The 22,412-nt window shown below is 40.7% G+C and overlaps 2 protein-coding genes and 5 pseudogenes across 2 annotated transcripts; 2 read left to right on the top strand and 5 right to left on the bottom strand.

The window, feature by feature from the left end:
- Nucleotides 1-5,241: 5,241 nt before the first annotated feature.
- LOC128420045 (cytochrome b-like) lies at nt 5,242-6,518 on the bottom strand (annotated as a pseudogene).
- A 116-nt stretch (nt 6,519-6,634) lies between these two features.
- Nucleotides 6,635-8,094, bottom strand: LOC128420362 (NADH-ubiquinone oxidoreductase chain 5-like). The gene is given in 2 exon segments (XM_053401961.1): nt 6,635-7,966; nt 8,055-8,094. Coding segments are annotated over 2 exon segments (663 nt in total). The 3' UTR covers nt 6,635-7,343.
- On the bottom strand, nt 6,635-10,572 carry LOC128420039 (NADH-ubiquinone oxidoreductase chain 4-like; annotated as a pseudogene).
- Nucleotides 10,573-10,933: 361 nt separating this feature from the next.
- Nucleotides 10,934-13,311, bottom strand: LOC128420361 (cytochrome c oxidase subunit 2-like; annotated as a pseudogene).
- A 62-nt stretch (nt 13,312-13,373) lies between these two features.
- On the bottom strand, nt 13,374-16,328 carry LOC128420360 (NADH-ubiquinone oxidoreductase chain 2-like; annotated as a pseudogene).
- Nucleotides 16,329-17,134: 806 nt separating this feature from the next.
- LOC128420359 (NADH-ubiquinone oxidoreductase chain 5-like) lies at nt 17,135-19,238 on the top strand. Its single transcript, XM_053401959.1, is given in 2 exon segments — nt 17,135-17,144; nt 17,907-19,238. Coding segments are annotated over 2 exon segments (633 nt in total). The 3' UTR covers nt 18,530-19,238.
- Nucleotides 19,239-19,343: 105 nt separating this feature from the next.
- Nucleotides 19,344-20,631, top strand: LOC128420046 (cytochrome b-like; annotated as a pseudogene).
- The last annotated feature ends 1,781 nt before the right edge of the window (nt 20,632-22,412 follow it).

Raw genomic sequence — 22,412 nt, 5'->3', positions numbered from 1 at the left:
GGTGGGAAGGAGGAACCCCAGCAAAATAACAGGATTCGTCAACTGCAGAACCAGCCATTTGTGGAGGCCACCACTGCCATGTGCCATGATTTCCTCTTCTCAGAAGCGGTTGTGGTCACCTTTTTGGGTGATAAGAAGGACCAAAAGGAAGAAGGGTGGACACCAAAGAGAGGAAGATACCCCAATAATTATATTCCTCTAGTCCCAGGAATTCTCATTTAATCTTCTAAAGTGTATTTCCAGAGACTTCTAGATGACAAAGGAGATGACAAAGAGGGAGGAAGAACCACCATGCCGGTTCAAATGTCCTCTCCTGTGGTGGGAAATTCCATGACCAGGCTAACGGTTTCTCATGCTATTTGAATATGGACATTCCATCTGCTGAGGCAGGTGGGCATTGGAAGAGCACGGAACACGGTAGAGAGCAGCTGTTTGCTATTCTCGATGTGGATCCGGACCCACTTATTGCTGGAATCCTGGCCAAGAGGGCTAACCTAGGCCAAATTCACACTGTGGGTTTAAAGGGGAATTGTGAAGGAAGAGTATACATGAGTAGCCAACTGTGACAGGGGGAAAGGTCAGGCGGGCTAAAGCTCAGAATGATCTCAGGCTTGCAAGAGAGGTGAAAGATAATAAAGCCACTTCCGAACTGAAGAGGAGGTGGGGTTGCGGGCCCACGCCCTCCCCATGCACACGGGGGCTGGCTCACAGCCCCCGCAAGAATGAAGGAATCCTCACGCGTGTCATCTCCCTGCCTAGCCAATGGGCTGGTCGGGGGTGTGTGTGTGTGGCCTGGGCTATTTATGCCCCGAGGACCGCCCTCTCTTCGCCTCTCCAGCTGATAGCCAATAGGCCTAAGCCAATACTGCTCAATTCCTGCAATCAATAAAGTTGTGGCTGTTTTCGCCCATTAACCTTAAATACCGTGTCCTGTGTATTTATTTCTCAAGGGGGGAGGGGGACTTGCCACGCAATAAAGGTTTATTTGGCTATGTTCAAAGCAGCGGGAAGAACAAGCAAGTGGTAGGTCCACTGAGGGGAGAAAACAATGAAAGGCGGGAACTGCAGCCCAATATAGGAGAAGTGGTGGGAAAGGAACACCTAGCTACGTTAAACAAATTAAAAGCTCCAGGGTCTAATGAGCTGTACCCAAGGGTACTAAAGGGGTTTGAGAATGTAATCTCAGAGCCTCTGTCTATAATTTTTGAGAATTCCTGGAGAGCAGGTGAAGTCCCTACAGACTGGAGGCAGGCAAATGTTGTCCCTGTTAAGTTGTGGGTGAACATATCAGATGACACAGCGATTCTTCAAACAGCTCTTCTTTTTTCAGAGGTCAGAACAGGAACTGAGCTGAAGGGCTCAGTCAGCCTGCTTATATAGAGCTCCAGTACACATAATTGCTACAACTTTCTAAAACTATCCAATCACTGAACATCACTTTCGATCCCTTATTTGAACACTTATCCACAGTATCCCCCTGCTGGCCCAGGGTGAGAACTTCAGCACATAACACCGAGATAAGGCGTTAGTTACCATCGTAATGGTTTCCTTATATACAGCACTACACATTGGTTCAATTAGGCACAAAAGCATATCGGTTACATTTCACATACTTCCATTAGACCAACAGTATTACATGTCCAACAACATAGTCCTTTAAATAAGTTGGGCGCTTGGAAACTCTGCCAGACTGCCGGGGAGCAGTACCCAGGTCCGTTGGGCTGCCCGATTCTTGCTGAGGCTGTGGCGTGACCCTAGGTGGCGTTGAAACCAAGTCCCCTGGAACCGCTGCTGTGGGTGGAACCTCCACAAGTGGAGTTGGCGAAATGTCAGGCACGGCAGTGGTCTGAGTCTGTGGGAAGTCCGGCAGACCCTCTGAAGCGGCTTGGTTCGGCTCCACGCCCCCAGTTTGCGACCACACGAAAGCTTAGAAACAAACTAGGATTAGATACCCTACTATGCTAAGCCCTGAACATTGATAGTTATTTATACAATACTTTCCGCCAGAGAACTACAAGTGAAAAACTTGAAACTCAAAGGACTTGACGGTGTCCCATATCGACCTAGAGGAGCCTGTCCTATAATCGATACCCCTCGTTCCACCCAACCTCAACTAGCAAATCATCAGCCTATATACCGCCGTCGACAGTTTACCCTATGAAGGTCCAATAGTAGACACAACAGCCTTAACGCTAATACGTCAGGTCAAGGTGTAGCAGATGTTGAGGAAGAGATTGGCTACATTTTTTATGATAAAAAATACGAATTGCACTATGAAACACTGCATGAAGGTGAATTTAGTAGTAAAACAGATAAGAGTGTCTGTTTTAACAACGCTCTGGGACGCGTACACACCGCCCGTCACCCTCCTCAACAAAAAACTAAAGCAACTTTCATAAACAAAGATTACTTAAACTAGAGGAGGCAAGTCGTAACATGGTAAGCGTACCGGAAGGTGTGCTTGGATTAACAAAGAGTAGCTTATATAAAGCACCCAGCTTACAACTGGGAGATGCCGCATCCTAAACCACGACCTTTTTGAGCCCAACAACTTCAGCCAAATAAACCCACAAAACCCCAAAAACCCATTAAACCAAAACATTTCTTTCGGCCAGTAAATGAGATTAAACCCCACCATTGGCCTTACAAGTACCGCAAGGGAACAGTGAAAGAACAATGAAAAATCTTAAGCATAAAACAGCAAAGACCAACCCCTGTACCTCCTGCATCATGGTTTAGCAAAACCCCTTCAGACAAAGCGAACCTTTAGCCTGCCTCCCCGAAACCAAACGAGCTATTCTTAGGCAGCTATTAATCTTGAGCACACCCGTCCCTGTAGCAAAAGGGTGGGAAGACCTAAAAATAGGGGCAAAAAGCCAATCGAGCTTGGTGATAGCTGGCTGCTCAACAAGAGAATTTAAGTTCAACTTTAGGCACACATTGAACCAACACCTCTAAATTCATTATTTTTTTCCTAAAGAAAATCAATGGGGGTACAGCCCCATTGAACCAGAATACAGCCCGAACTGAGAGAGACCTAACTTTTTAACTATGAGTAGGCTTCAAAGCAGCCACCACAAATCGCGTTATAGCATTAACCAAAATTAATCCCACAACCTAAACCAACCTCCTGACATACCCCGAGCTATTCTATACCAATATAGAAATACCAATGCTAAAATTAGTAATAAGAAACACTAATTTCTCTTTGCATACCCTTAAATCAGAATAGAAAAACTACTGACAATTAACAACACTACACAACCACATATTTACCCTAGAAAACGTTATCTAAAACTTGTTAACCCAACACAGGAATGCACAAAAGAAAGGCAAAAAGCCGTAAAAGGAACTCGGCAAAAATTTGTCCCAACTGTTTACCAAAAACATAGCCTTTAGCCCTACAAGTATTAAAGGTCTCGCCTGCCCAGTGACTCTTTAAACGGCCGCGGTATCCTAACCGTGCAAAGGTAGCATAATCACTTGTCCCCTAAATAGGGACTAGAATGAACGGCTAAATGAGGACGAAACTGTCTCTTACGGGCTGGCCAATGAAATTGATTCTCCAGTACAAAAGCTGGGATGAACCCATAAGACGAGAAGACCCTGTGGAGCTTCAAAACCAAAAGCATCAAACATGCCTCTTGGATTTTTAGTTGGGGCGACTTTGGAGCAAAAAAAACCCTCCAAAAAATCAACTTATTTATTAAGAATAACACACCAAAAATAATTTTTAGACCCAGCAATATTTTTACTGTCTGACCAATGAACCAAGTTACCCCAGGGATAACAGCGCCATCCTCTTCTAGAGTCCTTATCGACAAGAGGGTTTACGACCTCGATGTTGGATCAGGACACCCCTATAGTGCAGCCGCTATAAAAGGTTCGTTTGTTCAACGATAAAAGTCCTACGTGATCTGAGTTCAGACCGGAGAAATCCAGGTCGGTTTCTATCTATGAAGCACTATTTTTAGTACGAAAGGACCAAAATAGTGGGACCCACGCTAAACAAGCGTCCCAATTAAAACTACTGATTCTTACTAAAGTAGTTAACTATGCCCACCCAACCTCACCAAAATAAGGTTTATTAAGGTGGCAGAGTCAAGCAATGCAAAAGACCTAAAATCTTTCTACAGGGAAGCAAATTCCCTTCTTAATAATGCAGAATCTTATAACACACATTATTAATCCAATCTCGTATATTATTCCCATCCTTATTGCTGTAGCATTCCTAACACTGCTTGAACGAAAAATCCTAGGCTATATACAACTCCGAAAAGGCCCAAACATGGTAGGACCTTTTGGAATTCTACAACCAGTTGCTGATGGAATTAAACTATTTATTAAAGAACCAATTCGCCCAACACACGCATCCCCAATACTTTTTATTTTAGCCCCAACCCTAGCCCTCTTACTAGCCCTAATAATATGAACCCCAATACCTATACCCTATCCACTAGCAGACCTAAACCTAGGCTTCCTATTTCTTCTTGCCCTCTCAAGCATAATAGTTTATACAATTTTATGATCCGGATGGGCATCTAACTCAAAATACGCCCTAATAGGGGCCCTTCGAGCTATTGCACAAACAATTTCCTACGAAGTCACCCTGGGCATTATTTTACTTTCTATCATTATACTAACCGGTGCCTTCACAATGTCTACTCTTATTGTTACACAAGAACACATATGACTAATTCTACCCACATGACCTCTAGCCATAATATGATATGTATCAACCCTAGCAGAAACAAACCGAGCACCATTTGACTTAACAGAAGGAGAATCCGAACTCGTCTCAGGTTTCAATGTAGAATACGCAGCAGGACCTTTCGCACTCTTTTTTCTAGCTGAATACATAAGCATTTTAATAATAAATACACTATCATGCATTTTATTCTTTAGCCCAACCATTACTCTACAAACAGAACTTTTTACAATCAACTTAATAACAAAAACCACCCTACTAACTATTGGATTCTTATGAACTCGAGCCTCCTACCCACGATTCCGCTATGACCAACTAATGCACCTTCTATGAAAACAATTCCTCCCAGCTACTTTAGCACTTTATTTATGATATATTTCTCTTCCAATCTCACTAGCTGGCCTTCCACCATTAACTTAATTCACTAGGACGTGTGCCCGAGATCTAGGGGTTACTTTGATAGAGTAAACCACAGGGACTTACTAACCCCTCACCTCCTATAGAAAGATGGGATTTGAACCCACACCTAAGACTTTATTGGTATAATTAAAAGGATAAGGATTGAGAAGAGTAAGGCTAGGACGCCACCCAGTTTGTTGGGAATTGAGCGGAGAATTGCGTAGGCAAAGAGAAAATATCACTCTGGTTTAATATGTGGTGGGGTAACTAGTGGGTTTGCGGGGGAGAAGTTTTCTGGGTCGCCTAGAAGGTTTGGTGTGAAAAGAGCAAGAGATAGGAGAAGGGTAAGGACTAGCATGGCACCTAATAAATCTTTGTAGGAGTAATATGGGTGGAATGGGATTTTGTCTGTGTTGGAGTTTAAGCCAGTTGGGTTGTTTGATCCTGTTTCATGAAGAAAGAGCAGGTGGACTATGGAAGTGCCTATAATAAGGAAAGGCAATAGGAAGTGAAAGGTAAAAAATCGAGTTAGGGTCGCATTGTCTACTGCAAATCCGCCTCAAATTCATTCGACTAGGGAGGTGCCAATATAGGGGACTGCGGAGAGAAGGTTGGTAATGACGGTGGCCCCTCAGAATGATATTTGGCCTCAAGGTAGCACATATCCTATGAAGGCTGTAGCTATAACGAGAAGTAGGAGGAGGACTCCAATGTTTCAGGTTTCAGTGTATATGTAGGAACCATAGTATAAGCCACGTCCAATATGGAGATAAATACAGATAAAGAATATGGAAGCGCCGTTGGCATGTAAGTTGCGGATGAGTCATCCATATTGGACATCTCGGTGAATGTGGGCAAGAGATGAGAATGCGGAAGAGATGTCTGGGGTGTAGTGTATGGCTAGAAAAAGGCCTGTAATAGTTTGAATAATAAGACAGAGGCCTAATAGTGATCCAAAATTTCATCAAGCAGAGATGTTTGATGGGGTTGGGAGGTCAATAAAGGAGGAGTTAATAATCTTGATAATGGGGTGGTGTTTTCGTAAGTTTAGTGTCATTAGAGGTTTTTAATAGTTGAATACAACGGTGGTTTTTCAAGTCGCAGGTTTTGGTGAAAGGCCAAATTAAAATAATGATATATTTGATTGGGTTTTTTATAGTTTGTTTGGTGATTAGTTTAATTGGGGTTGCTTCTAACCCATCTCCTTATTTTGGGGCGGGAAATTTGGTAGTTGGTGCTAGTGTGGGTTGTGGAATTTTAATTTTATTAGGGAGTTCTTTTGTGTCTCTTGTATTGTTGTTAATTTATTTGGGTGGAATGTTGGTTGTTTTTGCTTACTCTGTGGCTTTGGCGTCGGATCCATTTCCGGAAATATGAGGGAAGGTTGGGGGGTATTTTGGTGGGTATGTTGTGTTGGTGTTGTTTTTAATAGTGATATTTAGTGAAGGGGATTTTATTAGTTTGGGGGTTAGTGGGGTGGATTCACAAGGTTTATCCGTTGTTCGTGTGGATTTAAGTGGTGTGTCATTATTATATTGTTTGGGTGGGTGGGGTTTATTGATTTGTGGATGGGCATTGTTGTTAGCACTATTTGTTGTATTGGAGTTAACTCGTGGGTTAGTGCGGGGGGGTCTTCGTGCAGTTAGGTTCATATGATTGTGATAAAGCATGCTGAGGTGATAATAGAAATGGACAAATAAAATTTTATTAGGCCTTTTTGTGCTAGTGTGTTGGCTTTAATGCTAGGAAGGTTTAAGGAAACTAGTCCTTTGGGTCCTGATTTTTCTAATCAAAGGAGATCGTTGATGTGAAGGGCTATGTTTTGTCCTATAAATAGTGAGGTTAGTGGAATGATGCGATGAAGTGTTGGGTTAAAGAAGCCTAGTTGATTAGAAAATTCGTGGTGTTTTGATCGTTTTGTGGTTGTAAGTCAGGTTGTTTTTTTTGCAATTTGGAGGGCGAAGAGTGCTCCAAAGGTGGCGATAATAATAGCGGTTACTTTTATAGAGGTTGGTATTGTGACTGGAGTAGGTTTTGTTGGAAGAAAGGTGGTTATAAGGATTAAGCCTACTACAAGGCTTCCAATGGCAAGACGAATAAGAGGATTAGAAAGGGTTGGTGGTGTATCATTTGTTAGTGATGTTGTTGTTCGTGGTGTGTTTATTTGGACGTAGAAGGTTATTCGTATGGTATAGGTAGCGGTCAATATAGTTGCAAATAGTGTAAGGATGAGGGCTCAGGCGTTTAGGTGAGAGTTGTTTATGGTTTCAATAATTGTATCTTTTGAGTAGAAGCCTGATAGAAATGGGGTTCCTGTTAAAGCGAGGTTGCCAATAGTTAGACAGGTAGCTGTAGTTGGCAATATTTTTTGTATTCCCCCTATTTTTCGAATATCTTGTTCGTTGTTAAGGTTATGAATGATTGCGCCAGAGCATAAGAATAGTATTGCTTTAAAAAAGGCATGTGTTGAAATGTGAAGAAAGGCAAGTTGTGGTTGGTTTAGACCAATGGTTACTATTATGAGTCCTAGTTGACTAGAGGTTGAGAAGGCAATAATTTTTTTAATATCGTTTTGTGTTAAAGCGCAAAGAGCTGTAAATAGTGTGGTGAGTGCTCCTAGGCAAAGGCAGATAGTTAAGGCTGTTTTGTTATTTTGTAAAATAGGGTGAAGTCGGATAAGAAGGAAGATGCCAGCTACAACTATAGCGCTAGAGTGCAGTAGGGCTGAAACTGGTGTTGGACCTTCTATAGCAGCTGGAAGTCATGGATGAAGTCCGAATTGTGCGGATTTACCTGCGGAAGCGAGAATTAGGCCAAAAAGAGGGAGGAGGGGGGGAGTTTTGGTTTCGATTGTTATTTCTTGAATATTTCAGGTTGCTAAGTGTATTGCGAGTCAGGCAAGGGCTAGTATTAGTCCGATATCTCCTACGCGGTTAAAGATAATGGCTTGAAGGGCTGCGGTATTGGCGTCTGGGCGGGCAAACCATCAGCCGATTAATATGAAGGATAAGATTCCTACACCTTCTCAGCCAACAAACAGTTGGAATATGTTATTAGCTGTAACGAGTATTAGTATGGCTAATAAAAATACTAGAAGGTATTTGAAGAATCGGGTTATATGTGGGTCTTGTGATATATATCAGTTGGCGAATTCTAGAATGGATCATGTGACGAAGAGGCTAATTGGAATAAATGTAAGGGAATATATATCTAATACAAGACTAATATTGATATCTATGTTGGCGATGTTGGTTCATGTAAAGTTAGTTGTGGAGGCTTCTATGCCGTAGTTTATGAAGATAGTCAGGGGGATAAGGCTGACCTTAAATGCTAGTTGTACAGCAGTTTTTGCGTAAAGTATGCCTCATCCTATTATTAAGGGAATTGGATTTATGGCTGTGAGAATGGGATGTGTTAGAATGAATAGGAGTGTGAGCAGGGTTGAATGAAGGAGAAGGTCGTGCATTTTTACTTCTACTTGGAGTTGCACCAAGATTTTTGGTGCCTAAAACCAATGGATTGCTGCTTTCCTATAGAGGTAAGAGGTCTAAGAGTATTATTCTTAGTTATTTGAGTTAGCAGCTCTAATTGTTAATACACCTCTTGGTAAATAAGAAGGTGGGGCTTCTGTTTCTAGAGTCACAGTCTAGTGTTTTGGGTAAACTATATTTACAAGTAAATAGACCTGAAATGAGGGTAGGTTTTATAATTAAAAGTCCTAGGGGCATTAAGTGTAGAATTAGGTTAAGATGTTCTCGAGTGTGGGTGGGGGGTAGCAGTCGAAATTGTGTTGAAATGCTTCCTCGTTGGGTTATTAAAAATATATAAAGGGAATAAGTGGCAGTAATAAGAGTTCCAACTCCAGTAATAATAATTGTTGGGGTAGATCAATTAAATAGGGTGGAGATAATGAATAGTTCTCCAAGTAGGTTGATTGTTGGGGGTATGGCTATGTTAGTTAGGTTGGTTAGAAGTCATCAGGTTGATATTAGTGGGAAGGCCAACTGCAGGCCTCGAACAAGGAGAAGGGTTCGAGTGTGTGTTCGTTCATAGTTGGTATTTGCTAGGGCAAAGAGGGCTGATGATGTTAGGCCATGTGCAATTATCAAGGTTATAGCTCCTGTTAAACCTCATGGTGTTTGTACAATGATAGCAGCGGTTACAAGGCCTATATGGCTTACGGATGAGTAAGCAATGAGGGCCTTTAGGTCTGTTTGTCGTAGGCAGATCGAGCTAGTTATTAAAATGCCTCAGAGGGCGAGGATTATAATCGGAAATATTAGGTTAGGTGGGTGTGGGTTGAGTATAGATGAAATGCGGATTAGGCCGTAGCCCCCTAGTTTAAGTAGAATAGCAGCTAGGACTATTGAGCCAGCGATTGGGGCTTCTACATGTGCTTTTGGTAGTCATAGATGGAGGCCGTATAGGGGTAGTTTAACTAAGAAGGCTAAGAGGCAGGCAAGTCAGAGTATTGGGCTAGAGTCTGTAGGAAGTAGTTCTGGTTGAGTTATAAAGAGAAGGTCTATTGAGGTGTGAAAGTATTTATTGTTAAAATATAAGAGTGTAATTAATAGTGGTAGGGAGCTTGCTAAGGTATAAAATAAAAAATAAAGGCCAGCGTTTAAGCGTTCAGCTTGGTTTCCTCACCGTGTAATAATAATTAAGGTGGGGATTAATGTTGTCTCAAATAAAATATAAAATAGAATAAACTCTGAGGCAGCAAAAGTTATGATTAGGGTTGTTTGTAATGTTGTTAAAATTATTAGGAAAACTCGTTTTCGATTTAGTGGTTCAGTTTTTAAATGGTTTTGGCTGGCTAAGATTATGAGTGGTAGTAGTCAGCAGGAGAGAATGATTAGAGGGGCGGAGGTGGTGTCAATGTTAAAATATGTGGATGTGTTAGATATTTTTAGGAGTATGGGGTGATTAAATAATATAAGACTTGAGAGTGCTAATAATATAGAGAATACGGTTATGGTTGGAAATAGAATATTTGAGTTGAGTAGAAGGGCTGAGGGAATTAGAAAGGCAGTTGGGATAATAATTTTTAGCATTTTAGTAAATTTAGGGTTTTTATGTGGTCGGTTCCGTGTGTTCGAGAGGTAGCAACTAGTAGGGCAAGGCCAGTGCTGGCTTCGCAAGCGGATAGTGCTAAAAGTAAAATAGGCAGTATGGCAGTAGTTGGGGTGTTTGTGGAGGTTGTAAAGGTGGCTATTATTAGGAAAAGAATAAGTATTATTCCTTCGAGGCAAATTAAAATAGACATGAAATGGGTTCGGTGAATAGATAGGCCTAGGAGACCGAGTAGAAATGTGATTTTTAATAAGAAGAGAATTATTGACATGTTAGGGGTTCTAATAGTATTAGAATTTATTAAGTCGAAATTAATTGTCTTAGTTAGACTAACCCCCATATTCAGCCCAATCTAAACCACCTTGGGATCACTCATAAATCAGGCCGCCAGTTAGAAGTGTAATAATTGTAGAGGTTCATATTATGGTTGTCATGGGCTGTGAAAGGTTAATTGCTCATGGGGTTGGGAGTAGAAGAGCAATTTCTAGATCGAAGAGGAGAAATAGAATAGCCACTAGAAAAAATCGGATGGAGAAAGGGAGTCGTGCTGATCCTAAAGGGTCAAATCCGCACTCGTAGGGGGAAAGTTTTTCTATATCTGGTATTATTTGTGGTAATCAAAAGCTTACTAGTATTAAGATACTAGAGATTAGTGTGGCAATAATTAATATTAGCGTTAGACTCATTACTTTTTCCCAGATTTAACTGGGGTTGGATGATTGGAAGTCACCTATATTAGCTATATTAAAAAAGTAAGAGCCTCATCAGTAGATTGATACATATAGGAATAGTCATACAACATCTACAAAGTGCCAATATCAGGCGGCTGCTTCAAACCCGAAGTGGTGATTTGTTGTAAAGTGAAATATGGATTGTCGAATGAGGCAAACAATGAGAAATGTGGATCCAATAATTACATGGAGGCCGTGGAAGCCGGTGGCTACGAAGAAGGTTGCACCGTAGACGCTGTCTGAGATAGTAAATGATGTTTCGTGGTATTCGCTGGCCTGTAAAACTGTAAAGTATAGGCCTAGTAAGATTGTTAATGATAATGCTTGAATGGCATCAATTCGTTTTCCTTCCATTAGGGCATGATGGGCTCATGTTACTGTTACCCCGGAGGCAAGCAAGACAGCTGTGTTTAGTAATGGGACTTCAAAGGCGTTTAAAGGGTGAATTCCTGTTGGTGGTCATTGGCCTCCAAGTTCAGGGGTAGGGGCAAGGCTTGAGTGGTAGAAGGCTCAGAAAAATCCGGCAAAAAATAACACTTCTGAGGTGATGAATAAAATTATGCCGTATCGTAGACCTTTTTGTACTGGCATTGTATGGTGTCCTTGGTATGTACCTTCGCGAATAATATCTCGTCATCATTGATGTATTGTTAAAAGTATGATAATAAAGCCAAGATAAATTAAATTTATATTATTGAAGTGGAATCACGCTGCAAGGCCGGATGTTAGTAAGAGGGCTGCGATGGCTCCTGTTAGGGGTCATGGACTTGGGTCAACTATATGGAACGGGTGTGCTTGGTGAGTCATTAGATGTTTTCTTGTAGGTAGAGTGTTAGAAGTAGCACGAAAACGTATGCTTGAATTAAGGCGACAGCTATTTCTAAGCAGGTTAATAAAATTAATGTAATGAGAGTTATTGATGCAGTTAAGGTTATACTGTTTATAAGGGCCAACACAGCTGTCGAGGTAAGTTGAATTAGTAAATGTCCGGCTGTTAGGTTGGCTGTTAGACGCACGCCTAGTGCGATTGGACGAATAAGTAAGCTGGCTGTTTCGATTATTACTAATATGGGAATTAGTGGTGTTGGTGTACCTTCTGGGAGAAGGTGACCTAGTGAAGTTGTTGGTTGGTTTCGTAATCCAATTAATACGGTTATTAATCAGGTTGGGACGGCAAGAGCTATATTTATTGAAAGTTGAGTGGTTGGGGTGAAAGTGTAGGGTAATAATCCTAAGGTGTTAAATAATGTGAGTATTAGTAAAAGTGCTATAAAAGTACTTGCTCATTTATGTCCTGCAGTACTAATAGGTAGTATTATTTGTTTTGTGGCAGTAATGATGAGTGAGGATTGAATGGTTGAGTAACGGTTTTGGATAAGGCGATTAGTCGAAAATCAAATGGTTAGTGGAAAAAACAAAGCTGGGATAATTAGTGGAATTCCTAATATGTTAGGAATAGCAAATTGGTCAAAAAAACTTAGGGTCATGGTCAGGTTCAGTAGTGGTTATTGGGTTGTTTTTTATATTGAGGAGCTGAGAGATGGGCATTGGTATTAGTAATTTTTGTAAGAAATATAATAAGGGTTATTCACACTAGTACAAATATTATGAATCAAGGGGCAGGGTTAAGTTGAGGCATGTCACTAAGGGAAAGTTGTTTCCCTCTCTAGCTTAAAAGGCTAGTGCTGCAAGTTAGCTTCTTAGTGATGAAGAGATTATTATTTTAGATCATGCTTCGAAATATTTTAGGGGTGTTGACTCCACAACAATCGGTATGAAGCTATGATTTGATCCACAAATCTCTGAGCATTGGCCATAAAATAGACCAGGGTGGGATGTAATTAAGGTAGTTTGGTTTAATCGACCTGGGACTGCATCTGTTTTGATGCCAAGTGCTGGGACAGCTCATGAACGTAGAACATCTTCTGCTGAGATTAAGATTCGAATGGGGGATTCCATAGGAATTACAACTCGATGGTCTACTTCTAATAGGCGAAAATTTCCTGGATTTAGGTCACATGTTGGAACCATGTAAGAGTTGAATAGTAGATTTTCGTAGTCTGTGTATTCATAGCTTCAATATCATTGGTGGCCAATAGCTTTAATGGTTAGATGGGGGTTGTTAATTTCATCTATTAGATAAAGAATTTGGAGGGATGGAAGTGCAATTAAAATAAGGATAATTGCAGGGAGGATCGTTCAAATTATTTCAACTTCTTGGGCATCTATTGTGTTGGTGTGTGTAAGTTTTGTTGATAATATTAAGCTAATAATATATAGTACTAGGGCACTAATTAAAAAAACAATTATTAATGCGTGATCGTGAAAATGAAGGAGTTCTTCTATGATGGGGGAGGCTGCATTTTGGAAGCCTAGTTGTGCTGGGTGTGCCACTAAGGTTCACAGGTCTTGAAGTCTGTAATTTAACACTGACAGAGTTATGTAATTATTTTACTAGAACCTTATAAGGGGAGAAACATAAGAGGATGTGTGACTGGCTTGAAACTGGTTAGAGGTGGTTCAAGTCCCCCCTCCCTTGAGGTTTGTACATAGGTTGATTCTTCGTATGTGTGGTATGGCGGAGGGCAGCCGTGAAGTCACTCTAGGTTTGTGTTTGTTAATTCAAGAGTGAGGACTTCACGTTTAGCTGCTAGAGCTTCTCAAATAATAAATATTATTATGATTACAGCTGTAAGGGAAATTAAGGAGCCAATTGATGAAATAGTGTTTCAAAGAGTATATGCGTCTGGGTAGTCAGAGTAGCGTCGAGGTATGCCTGCTAGTCCAAGGAAATGTTGTGGGAAAAATGTTATGTTAACTCCAGTAAATATTACGCCAAATTGAACTTTTGTTCATGAGGGGTGTAAGGTATAGCCTGTAAAGAGGGGAAATCAGTGGACAAATCCACCCATAATTGCAAATACAGCGCCTATTGACAGAACGTAATGGAAGTGAGCAACTACGTAGTAAGTATCATGAAGAACGATGTCTAGTGAGGAGTTAGTTAAAATAATCCCCGTAAGACCCCCTACTGTAAATAAAAAGATAAACCCCAAAGCTCATAATATAGCGGCATCTCATTTAATTGTTCCGCCATGAAGCGTTGCAAGTCAGCTAAAAACTTTTACTCCGGTAGGGATAGCAATAATTATTGTAGCTGAGGTGAAGTAAGCTCGGGTGTCAACATCTATTCCTACTGTAAATATATGGTGGGCTCATACGATAAAGCCTAAGAAGCCAATTGATATTATGGCTCACACCATTCCCATATAGCCAAAGGGTTCTTTTTTGCCTGCATAATACGTGACAATGTGAGAGATTATACCAAAACCAGGAAGAATAAGAATATATACTTCTGGGTGACCAAAGAACCAAAATAAGTGTTGATAAAGAATTGGATCTCCTCCGCCAGCTGGGTCAAAAAAGGATGTATTTAAGTTTCGATCTGTTAATAGTATGGTGATACCAGCAGCTAAGACAGGAAGAGAAAGAAGAAGAAGCACTGCTGTAATTAAGACAGACCAAACAAATAGGGGGGTTTGATACTGTGCTATATTAGGGGGTTTTATGTTGATACAGGTGGTAATAAAGTTAATTGCACCTAGAATAGAGGAAACTCCAGCTAAATGGAGCGAAAAGATCGTTAAATCTACTGAGGCTCCCGCGTGGGCCATGTTTCCGGCTAATGGTGGGTAGACAGTTCAACCGGTGCCGGCACCTGCTTCGATTCCTGAAGATGAGAGGAGTAAAAGCAGTGATGGTGGTAGTAGTCAGAAGCTTATGTTGTTTATTCGTGGAAATGCCATATCAGGAGCACCAATTATTAGTGGGATTAGTCAATTTCCGAAGCCCCCGATTATTACAGGTATTACCAAAAAGAAAATTATAACAAAAGCATGAGCTGTAACAATAACATTATAAACCTGGTCATCACCAAGAAGGGTTCCAGGTTGACTTAGTTCTGTTCGGATCAAAAGGCTAAGGGCTGTGCCGACTATACCAGCTCAGGCGCCAAATAATAGGTACAAGGTGCCGATATCTTTGTGGTTGGTTGAAAATAGTCAACGAATTAATGACACAGGTAGAATGGCCGAGTAACTAGGTGGGGGGCTGTAAACCCCCTTACGGAGGTCCAAATCCTCTTTCTACCACAGCCCCGAGGTGTTGTTTTCACGCCAAAATGCAAATTTGGAGAAGTACCCATAAGTGCCGGGGCTTCCCCCGTTTTTTTCTCAAACGGGGGAAGAGAAACAGGTGAAAAGTGAAAGATGGAAGCCCGCTGGATTGGGTTTTTAGCTGTTAACTAAAGTTTTGCAGGATCGAGGCCTGTCCATCTAGTTTAGGCCTTAGCTTAATTAAAGTGTTTGGGTTGCATTCAGAAGATGTATATTAAAATTATACAGGTCTTAATCAGAAGCTAGGGGGTTAGGACCCTATTAGAGGCTTTGAAGGCCTATGGTTTAGATTAACCTAAGCTTCTAGGCATAAATTAGTGGTGTGGTTGGGATTAATAGGAGTATACTAATAATTATAGGAGTTGGGTTAATTGGTTTGGTGGGTTTAAATCGTCATTTTATTGGGTTGTTTGATGTGTTTGGGGAGATGGTTAGGGTTGAAACATAAGTTAGGCGCATGTAGAACATTAGGCTTAATAGGGAAGATAGGGCGAGGGCAGTTGCTAGTGGTAAAAGGAGGTTGGTGGTTAATTCTTTTAGAATTAGTCATTTGGGGATAAAGCCGGTTAGTGGGGGTAGTCCTCCTAGTGCTATAAGGGTAATTATTGTAATAGAAGAGAGTGTTGGGGAAGTTGTTCATATTATTCCTAGATCTTTGGTGGTTTTGGTTGTTGAGGTAATGAAAATGATAAATATTGAAGTTGTTATGAATAAATAGATTAATAAGGTTAGGAGAAGAAGTTTTTGGGAAATAAGTGAAATGGAGATTATTCAGCCTAGGTGTCCGATTGATGAAAATGCTATGATTTTTCGTAGTTGGGTTTGGTTAAGTCCGGATCACCCACCAATTAATGTAGAGGAGATGGCTAATAATGATAGAAGTGTTATTGGGAGTTGGTTGGAGGTGAGATAGAGTAGTGATATTGGTGGTAATTTTTGTCATGTTGCAATAATTAGTGCTGTTATTATGTCAGTGCCTTGTATGACTTCTGGTAGTCAGAAGTGTATTGGAGCTAAGCCTAATTTTATGGCTAGAGCAATTAATAGTATGGTAGGGGCTGGCTGTGTTGTAAGTTGGGTAATATCTCAGGTTCCAGTGTTTCATGCATTAATAATACTTGAAAATAAAATAATGGACGAGGCAGTTGCTTGAATGATAAAGTATTTTGTTGCTGCTTCGGTAGCTCGTGGGTGGTGGTGTTTGGCTAGAATTGGGATGATGGCAAGGGTATTTAGTTCTAAACCAATTCAGGCTAGGAATCAGTGATAACTGGCGGCGGTAATGATTGCTCCAAGGGCTAAATTGCAGATTAAGATGGACATGATGTAGGGGTTCATTAGTAAAGGAGGGGTTTGACCAACATTTTTGGGGTATGGGCCCAAGAGCTTTATTAGCTGACTTTACTAGGGGGTAGTATAATGGTAGTACAAAGAATTTTGGAGTCTTAGGTGTGGGTTCAAATCCCATCTTTCTATAGGAGGTGAGGGGTTAGTAAGTCCCTGTGGTTTACTCTATCAAAGTAACCCCTAGATCTCGGGCACACGTCCTAGTGAATTAAGTTAATGGTGGAAGGCCAGCTAGTGAGATTGGAAGAGAAATATATCATAAATAAAGTGCTAAAGTAGCTGGGAGGAATTGTTTTCATAGAAGGTGCATTAGTTGGTCATAGCGGAATCGTGGGTAGGAGGCTCGAGTTCATAAGAATCCAATAGTTAGTAGGGTGGTTTTTGTTATTAAGTTGATTGTAAAAAGTTCTGTTTGTAGAGTAATGGTTGGGCTAAAGAATAAAATGCATGATAGTGTATTTATTATTAAAATGCTTATGTATTCAGCTAGAAAAAAGAGTGCGAAAGGTCCTGCTGCGTATTCTACATTGAAACCTGAGACGAGTTCGGATTCTCCTTCTGTTAAGTCAAATGGTGCTCGGTTTGTTTCTGCTAGGGTTGATACATATCATATTATGGCTAGAGGTCATGTGGGTAGAATTAGTCATATGTGTTCTTGTGTAACAATAAGAGTAGACATTGTGAAGGCACCGGTTAGTATAATGATAGAAAGTAAAATAATGCCCAGGGTGACTTCGTAGGAAATTGTTTGTGCAATAGCTCGAAGGGCCCCTATTAGGGCGTATTTTGAGTTAGATGCCCATCCGGATCATAAAATTGTATAAACTATTATGCTTGAGAGGGCAAGAAGAAATAGGAGGCCTAGGTTTAGGTCTGCTAGTGGATAGGGTATAGGTATTGGGGTTCATATTATTAGGGCTAGTAAGAGGGCTAGGGCCATAAATCCAATTCCCTTAATAATAGGATGAGGCATACTTTACGCAAAAACTGCTGTACAACTAGCATTTAAGGTCAGCCTTATCCCCCTGACTATCTTCATAAACTACGGCATAGAAGCCTCCACAACTAACTTTACATGAACCAACATCGCCAACATAGATATCAATATTAGTCTTGTATTAGATATATATTCCCTTACATTTATTCCAATTAGCCTCTTCGTCACATGATCCATTCTAGAATTCGCCAACTGATATATATCACAAGACCCACATATAACCCGATTCTTCAAATACCTTCTAGTATTTTTATTAGCCATACTAATACTCGTTACAGCTAATAACATATTCCAACTGTTTGTTGGCTGAGAAGGTGTAGGAATCTTATCCTTCATATTAATCGGCTGATGGTTTGCCCGCCCAGACGCCAATACCGCAGCCCTTCAAGCCATTATCTTTAACCGCGTAGGAGATATCGGACTAATACTAGCCCTTGCCTGACTCGCAATACACTTAGCAACCTGAAATATTCAAGAAATAACAATCGAAACCAAAACTCCCCCCCTCCTCCCTCTTTTTGGCCTAATTCTCGCTTCCGCAGGTAAATCCGCACAATTCGGACTTCATCCATGACTTCCAGCTGCTATAGAAGGTCCAACACCAGTTTCAGCCCTACTGCACTCTAGCGCTATAGTTGTAGCTGGCATCTTCCTTCTTATCCGACTTCACCCTATTTTACAAAATAACAAAACAGCCTTAACTATCTGCCTTTGCCTAGGAGCACTCACCACACTATTTACAGCTCTTTGCGCTTTAACACAAAACGATATTAAAAAAATTATTGCCTTCTCAACCTCTAGTCAACTAGGACTCATAATAGTAACCATTGGTCTAAACCAACCACAACTTGCCTTTCTTCACATTTCAACACATGCCTTTTTTAAAGCAATACTATTCTTATGCTCTGGCGCAATCATTCATAACCTTAACAACGAACAAGATATTCGAAAAATAGGGGGAATACAAAAAATATTGCCAACTACAGCTACCTGTCTAACTATTGGCAACCTCGCTTTAACAGGAACCCCATTTCTATCAGGCTTCTACTCAAAAGATACAATTATTGAAACCATAAACAACTCTCACCTAAACGCCTGAGCCCTCATCCTTACACTATTTGCAACTATATTGACCGCTACCTATACCATACGAATAACCTTCTACGTCCAAATAAACACACCACGAACAACAACATCACTAACAAATGATACACCACCAACCCTTTCTAATCCTCTTATTCGTCTTGCCATTGGAAGCCTTGTAGTAGGCTTAATCCTTATAACCACCTTTCTTCCAACAAAACCTACTCCAGTCACAATACCAACCTCTATAAAACTAACCGCTATTATTATCGCCACCCTTGGAGCACTCTTCGCCCTCCAAATTGCAAAAAAAACAACCTGACTTACAACCACAAAACGATCAAAACACCACGAATTTTCTAATCAACTAGGCTTCTTTAACCCAACACTTCATCGCATCATTCCACTAACCTCACTATTTATAGGACAAAACATAGCCCTTCACATCAACGATCTCCTTTGATTAGAAAAATCAGGACCCAAAGGACTAGTTTCCTTAAACCTTCCTAGCATTAAAGCCAACACACTAGCACAAAAAGGCCTAATAAAATTTTATTTGTCCATTTCTATTATCACCTCAGCATGCTTTATCACAATCATATGAACCTAACTGCACGAAGACCCCCCCGCACTAACCCACGAGTTAACTCCAATACAACAAATAGTGCTAACAACAATGCCCATCCACAAATCAATAAACCCCACCCACCCAAACAATATAATAATGACACACCACTTAAATCCACACGAACAACGGATAAACCTTGTGAATCCACCCCACTAACCCCCAAACTAATAAAATCCCCTTCACTAAATATCACTATTAAAAACAACACCAACACAACATACCCACCAAAATACCCCCCAACCTTCCCTCATATTTCCGGAAATGGATCCGACGCCAAAGCCACAGAGTAAGCAAAAACAACCAACATTCCACCCAAATAAATTAACAACAATACAAGAGACACAAAAGAACTCCCTAATAAAATTAAAATTCCACAACCCACACTAGCACCAACTACCAAATTTCCCGCCCCAAAATAAGGAGATGGGTTAGAAGCAACCCCAATTAAACTAATCACCAAACAAACTATAAAAAACCCAATCAAATATATCATTATTTTAATTTGGCCTTTCACCAAAACCTGCGACTTGAAAAACCACCGTTGTATTCAACTATTAAAAACCTCTAATGACACTAAACTTACGAAAACACCACCCCATTATCAAGATTATTAACTCCTCCTTTATTGACCTCCCAACCCCATCAAACATCTCTGCTTGATGAAATTTTGGATCACTATTAGGCCTCTGTCTTATTATTCAAACTATTACAGGCCTTTTTCTAGCCATACACTACACCCCAGACATCTCTTCCGCATTCTCATCTCTTGCCCACATTCACCGAGATGTCCAATATGGATGACTCATCCGCAACTTACATGCCAACGGCGCTTCCATATTCTTTATCTGTATTTATCTCCATATTGGACGTGGCTTATACTATGGTTCCTACATATACACTGAAACCTGAAACATTGGAGTCCTCCTCCTACTTCTCGTTATAGCTACAGCCTTCATAGGATATGTGCTACCTTGAGGCCAAATATCATTCTGAGGGGCCACCGTCATTACCAACCTTCTCTCCGCAGTCCCCTATATTGGCACCTCCCTAGTCGAATGAATTTGAGGCGGATTTGCAGTAGACAATGCGACCCTAACTCGATTTTTTACCTTTCACTTCCTATTGCCTTTCCTTATTATAGGCACTTCCATAGTCCACCTGCTCTTTCTTCATGAAACAGGATCAAACAACCCAACTGGCTTAAACTCCAACACAGACAAAATCCCATTCCACCCATATTACTCCTACAAAGATTTATTAGGTGCCATGCTAGTCCTTACCCTTCTCCTATCTCTTGCTCTTTTCACACCAAACCTTCTAGGCGACCCAGAAAACTTCTCCCCCGCAAACCCACTAGTTACCCCACCACATATTAAACCAGAGTGATATTTTCTCTTTGCCTACGCAATTCTCCGCTCAATTCCCAACAAACTGGGTGGCGTCCTAGCCTTACTCTTCTCAATCCTTATCCTTTTAATTATACCAATAAAGTCTTAGGTGTGGGTTCAAATCCCATCTTTCTATAGGAGGTGAGGGGTTAGTAAGTCCCTGTGGTTTACTCTATCAAAGTAACCCCTAGATCTCGGGCACACGTCCTAGTGAATTAAGTTAATGGTGGAAGGCCAGCTAGTGAGATTGGAAGAGAAATATATCATAAATAAAGTGCTAAAGTAGCTGGGAGGAATTGTTTTCATAGAAGGTGCATTAGTTGGTCATAGCGGAATCGTGGGTAGGAGGCTCGAGTTCATAAGAATCCAATAGTTAGTAGGGTGGTTTTTGTTATTAAGTTGATTGTAAAAAGTTCTGTTTGTAGAGTAATGGTTGGGCTAAAGAATAAAATGCATGATAGTGTATTTATTATTAAAATGCTTATGTATTCAGCTAGAAAAAAGAGTGCGAAAGGTCCTGCTGCGTATTCTACATTGAAACCTGAGACGAGTTCGGATTCTCCTTCTGTTAAGTCAAATGGTGCTCGGTTTGTTTCTGCTAGGGTTGATACATATCATATTATGGCTAGAGGTCATGTGGGTAGAATTAGTCATATGTGTTCTTGTGTAACAATAAGAGTAGACATTGTGAAGGCACCGGTTAGTATAATGATAGAAAGTAAAATAATGCCCAGGGTGACTTCGTAGGAAATTGTTTGTGCAATAGCTCGAAGGGCCCCTATTAGGGCGTATTTTGAGTTAGATGCCCATCCGGATCATAAAATTGTATAAACTATTATGCTTGAGAGGGCAAGAAGAAATAGGAGGCCTAGGTTTAGGTCTGCTAGTGGATAGGGTATAGGTATTGGGGTTCATATTATTAGGGCTAGTAAGAGGGCTAGGGTTGGGGCTAAAATAAAAAGTATTGGGGATGCGTGTGTTGGGCGAATTGGTTCTTTAATAAATAGTTTAATTCCATCAGCAACTGGTTGTAGAATTCCAAAAGGTCCTACCATGTTTGGGCCTTTTCGGAGTTGTATATAGCCTAGGATTTTTTGTTCAAGCAGTGTTAGGAATGCTACGGCAATAAGGATGGGAATAATATACGAGATTGGATTAATAATGTGTGTTATAAGATTCTGCATTATTAAGAAGGGAATTTGCTTCCCTGTAGAAAGATTTTAGGTCTTTTGCATTGCTTGACTCTGCCACCTTAATAAACCTTATTTTGGTGAGGTTGGGTGGGCATAGTTAACTACTTTAGTAAGAATCAGTAGTTTTAATTGGGAAGCTTGTTTAGCGTGGGTCCCACTATTTTGGTCCTTTCGTACTAAAAATAGTGCTTCATAGACAGAAACCGACCTGGATTTCTCCGGTCTGAACTCAGATCACGTAGGACTTTTATCGTTGAACAAACGAACCTTTTATAGCGGCTGCACTATAGGGGTGTCCTGATCCAACATCGAGGTCGTAAACCCTCTTGTCGATAAGGACTCTAGAAGAGGATGGCGCTGTTATCCCTGGGGTAACTTGGTTCATTGGTCAGACAGTAAAAATATTGCTGGGTCTAAAAATTATTTTTGGTGTGTTATTCTTAATAAATAAGTTGATTTTTTGGAGGGTTTTTTTTGCTCCAAAGTCGCCCCAACTAAAAATCCAAGAGGCATGTTTGATGCTTTTGGTTTTGAAGCTCCACAGGGTCTTCTCGTCTTATGGGTTCATCCCAGCTTTTGTACTGGAGAATCAATTGCATTGGCCAGCCCGTAAGAGACAGTTTCGTCCTCATTTAGCCGTTCATTTAGTCCCTATTTAGGGGACAAGTGATTATGCTACCTTTGCACGGT

Source organism: Podarcis raffonei, chromosome 8 (assembly GCF_027172205.1).
Source record: "Podarcis raffonei isolate rPodRaf1 chromosome 8, rPodRaf1.pri, whole genome shotgun sequence".
NCBI classification, from domain to species: Eukaryota; Metazoa; Chordata; class Lepidosauria; order Squamata; family Lacertidae; genus Podarcis; species Podarcis raffonei.
This window is presented reverse-complemented; position numbering and strand designations above follow the sequence as displayed.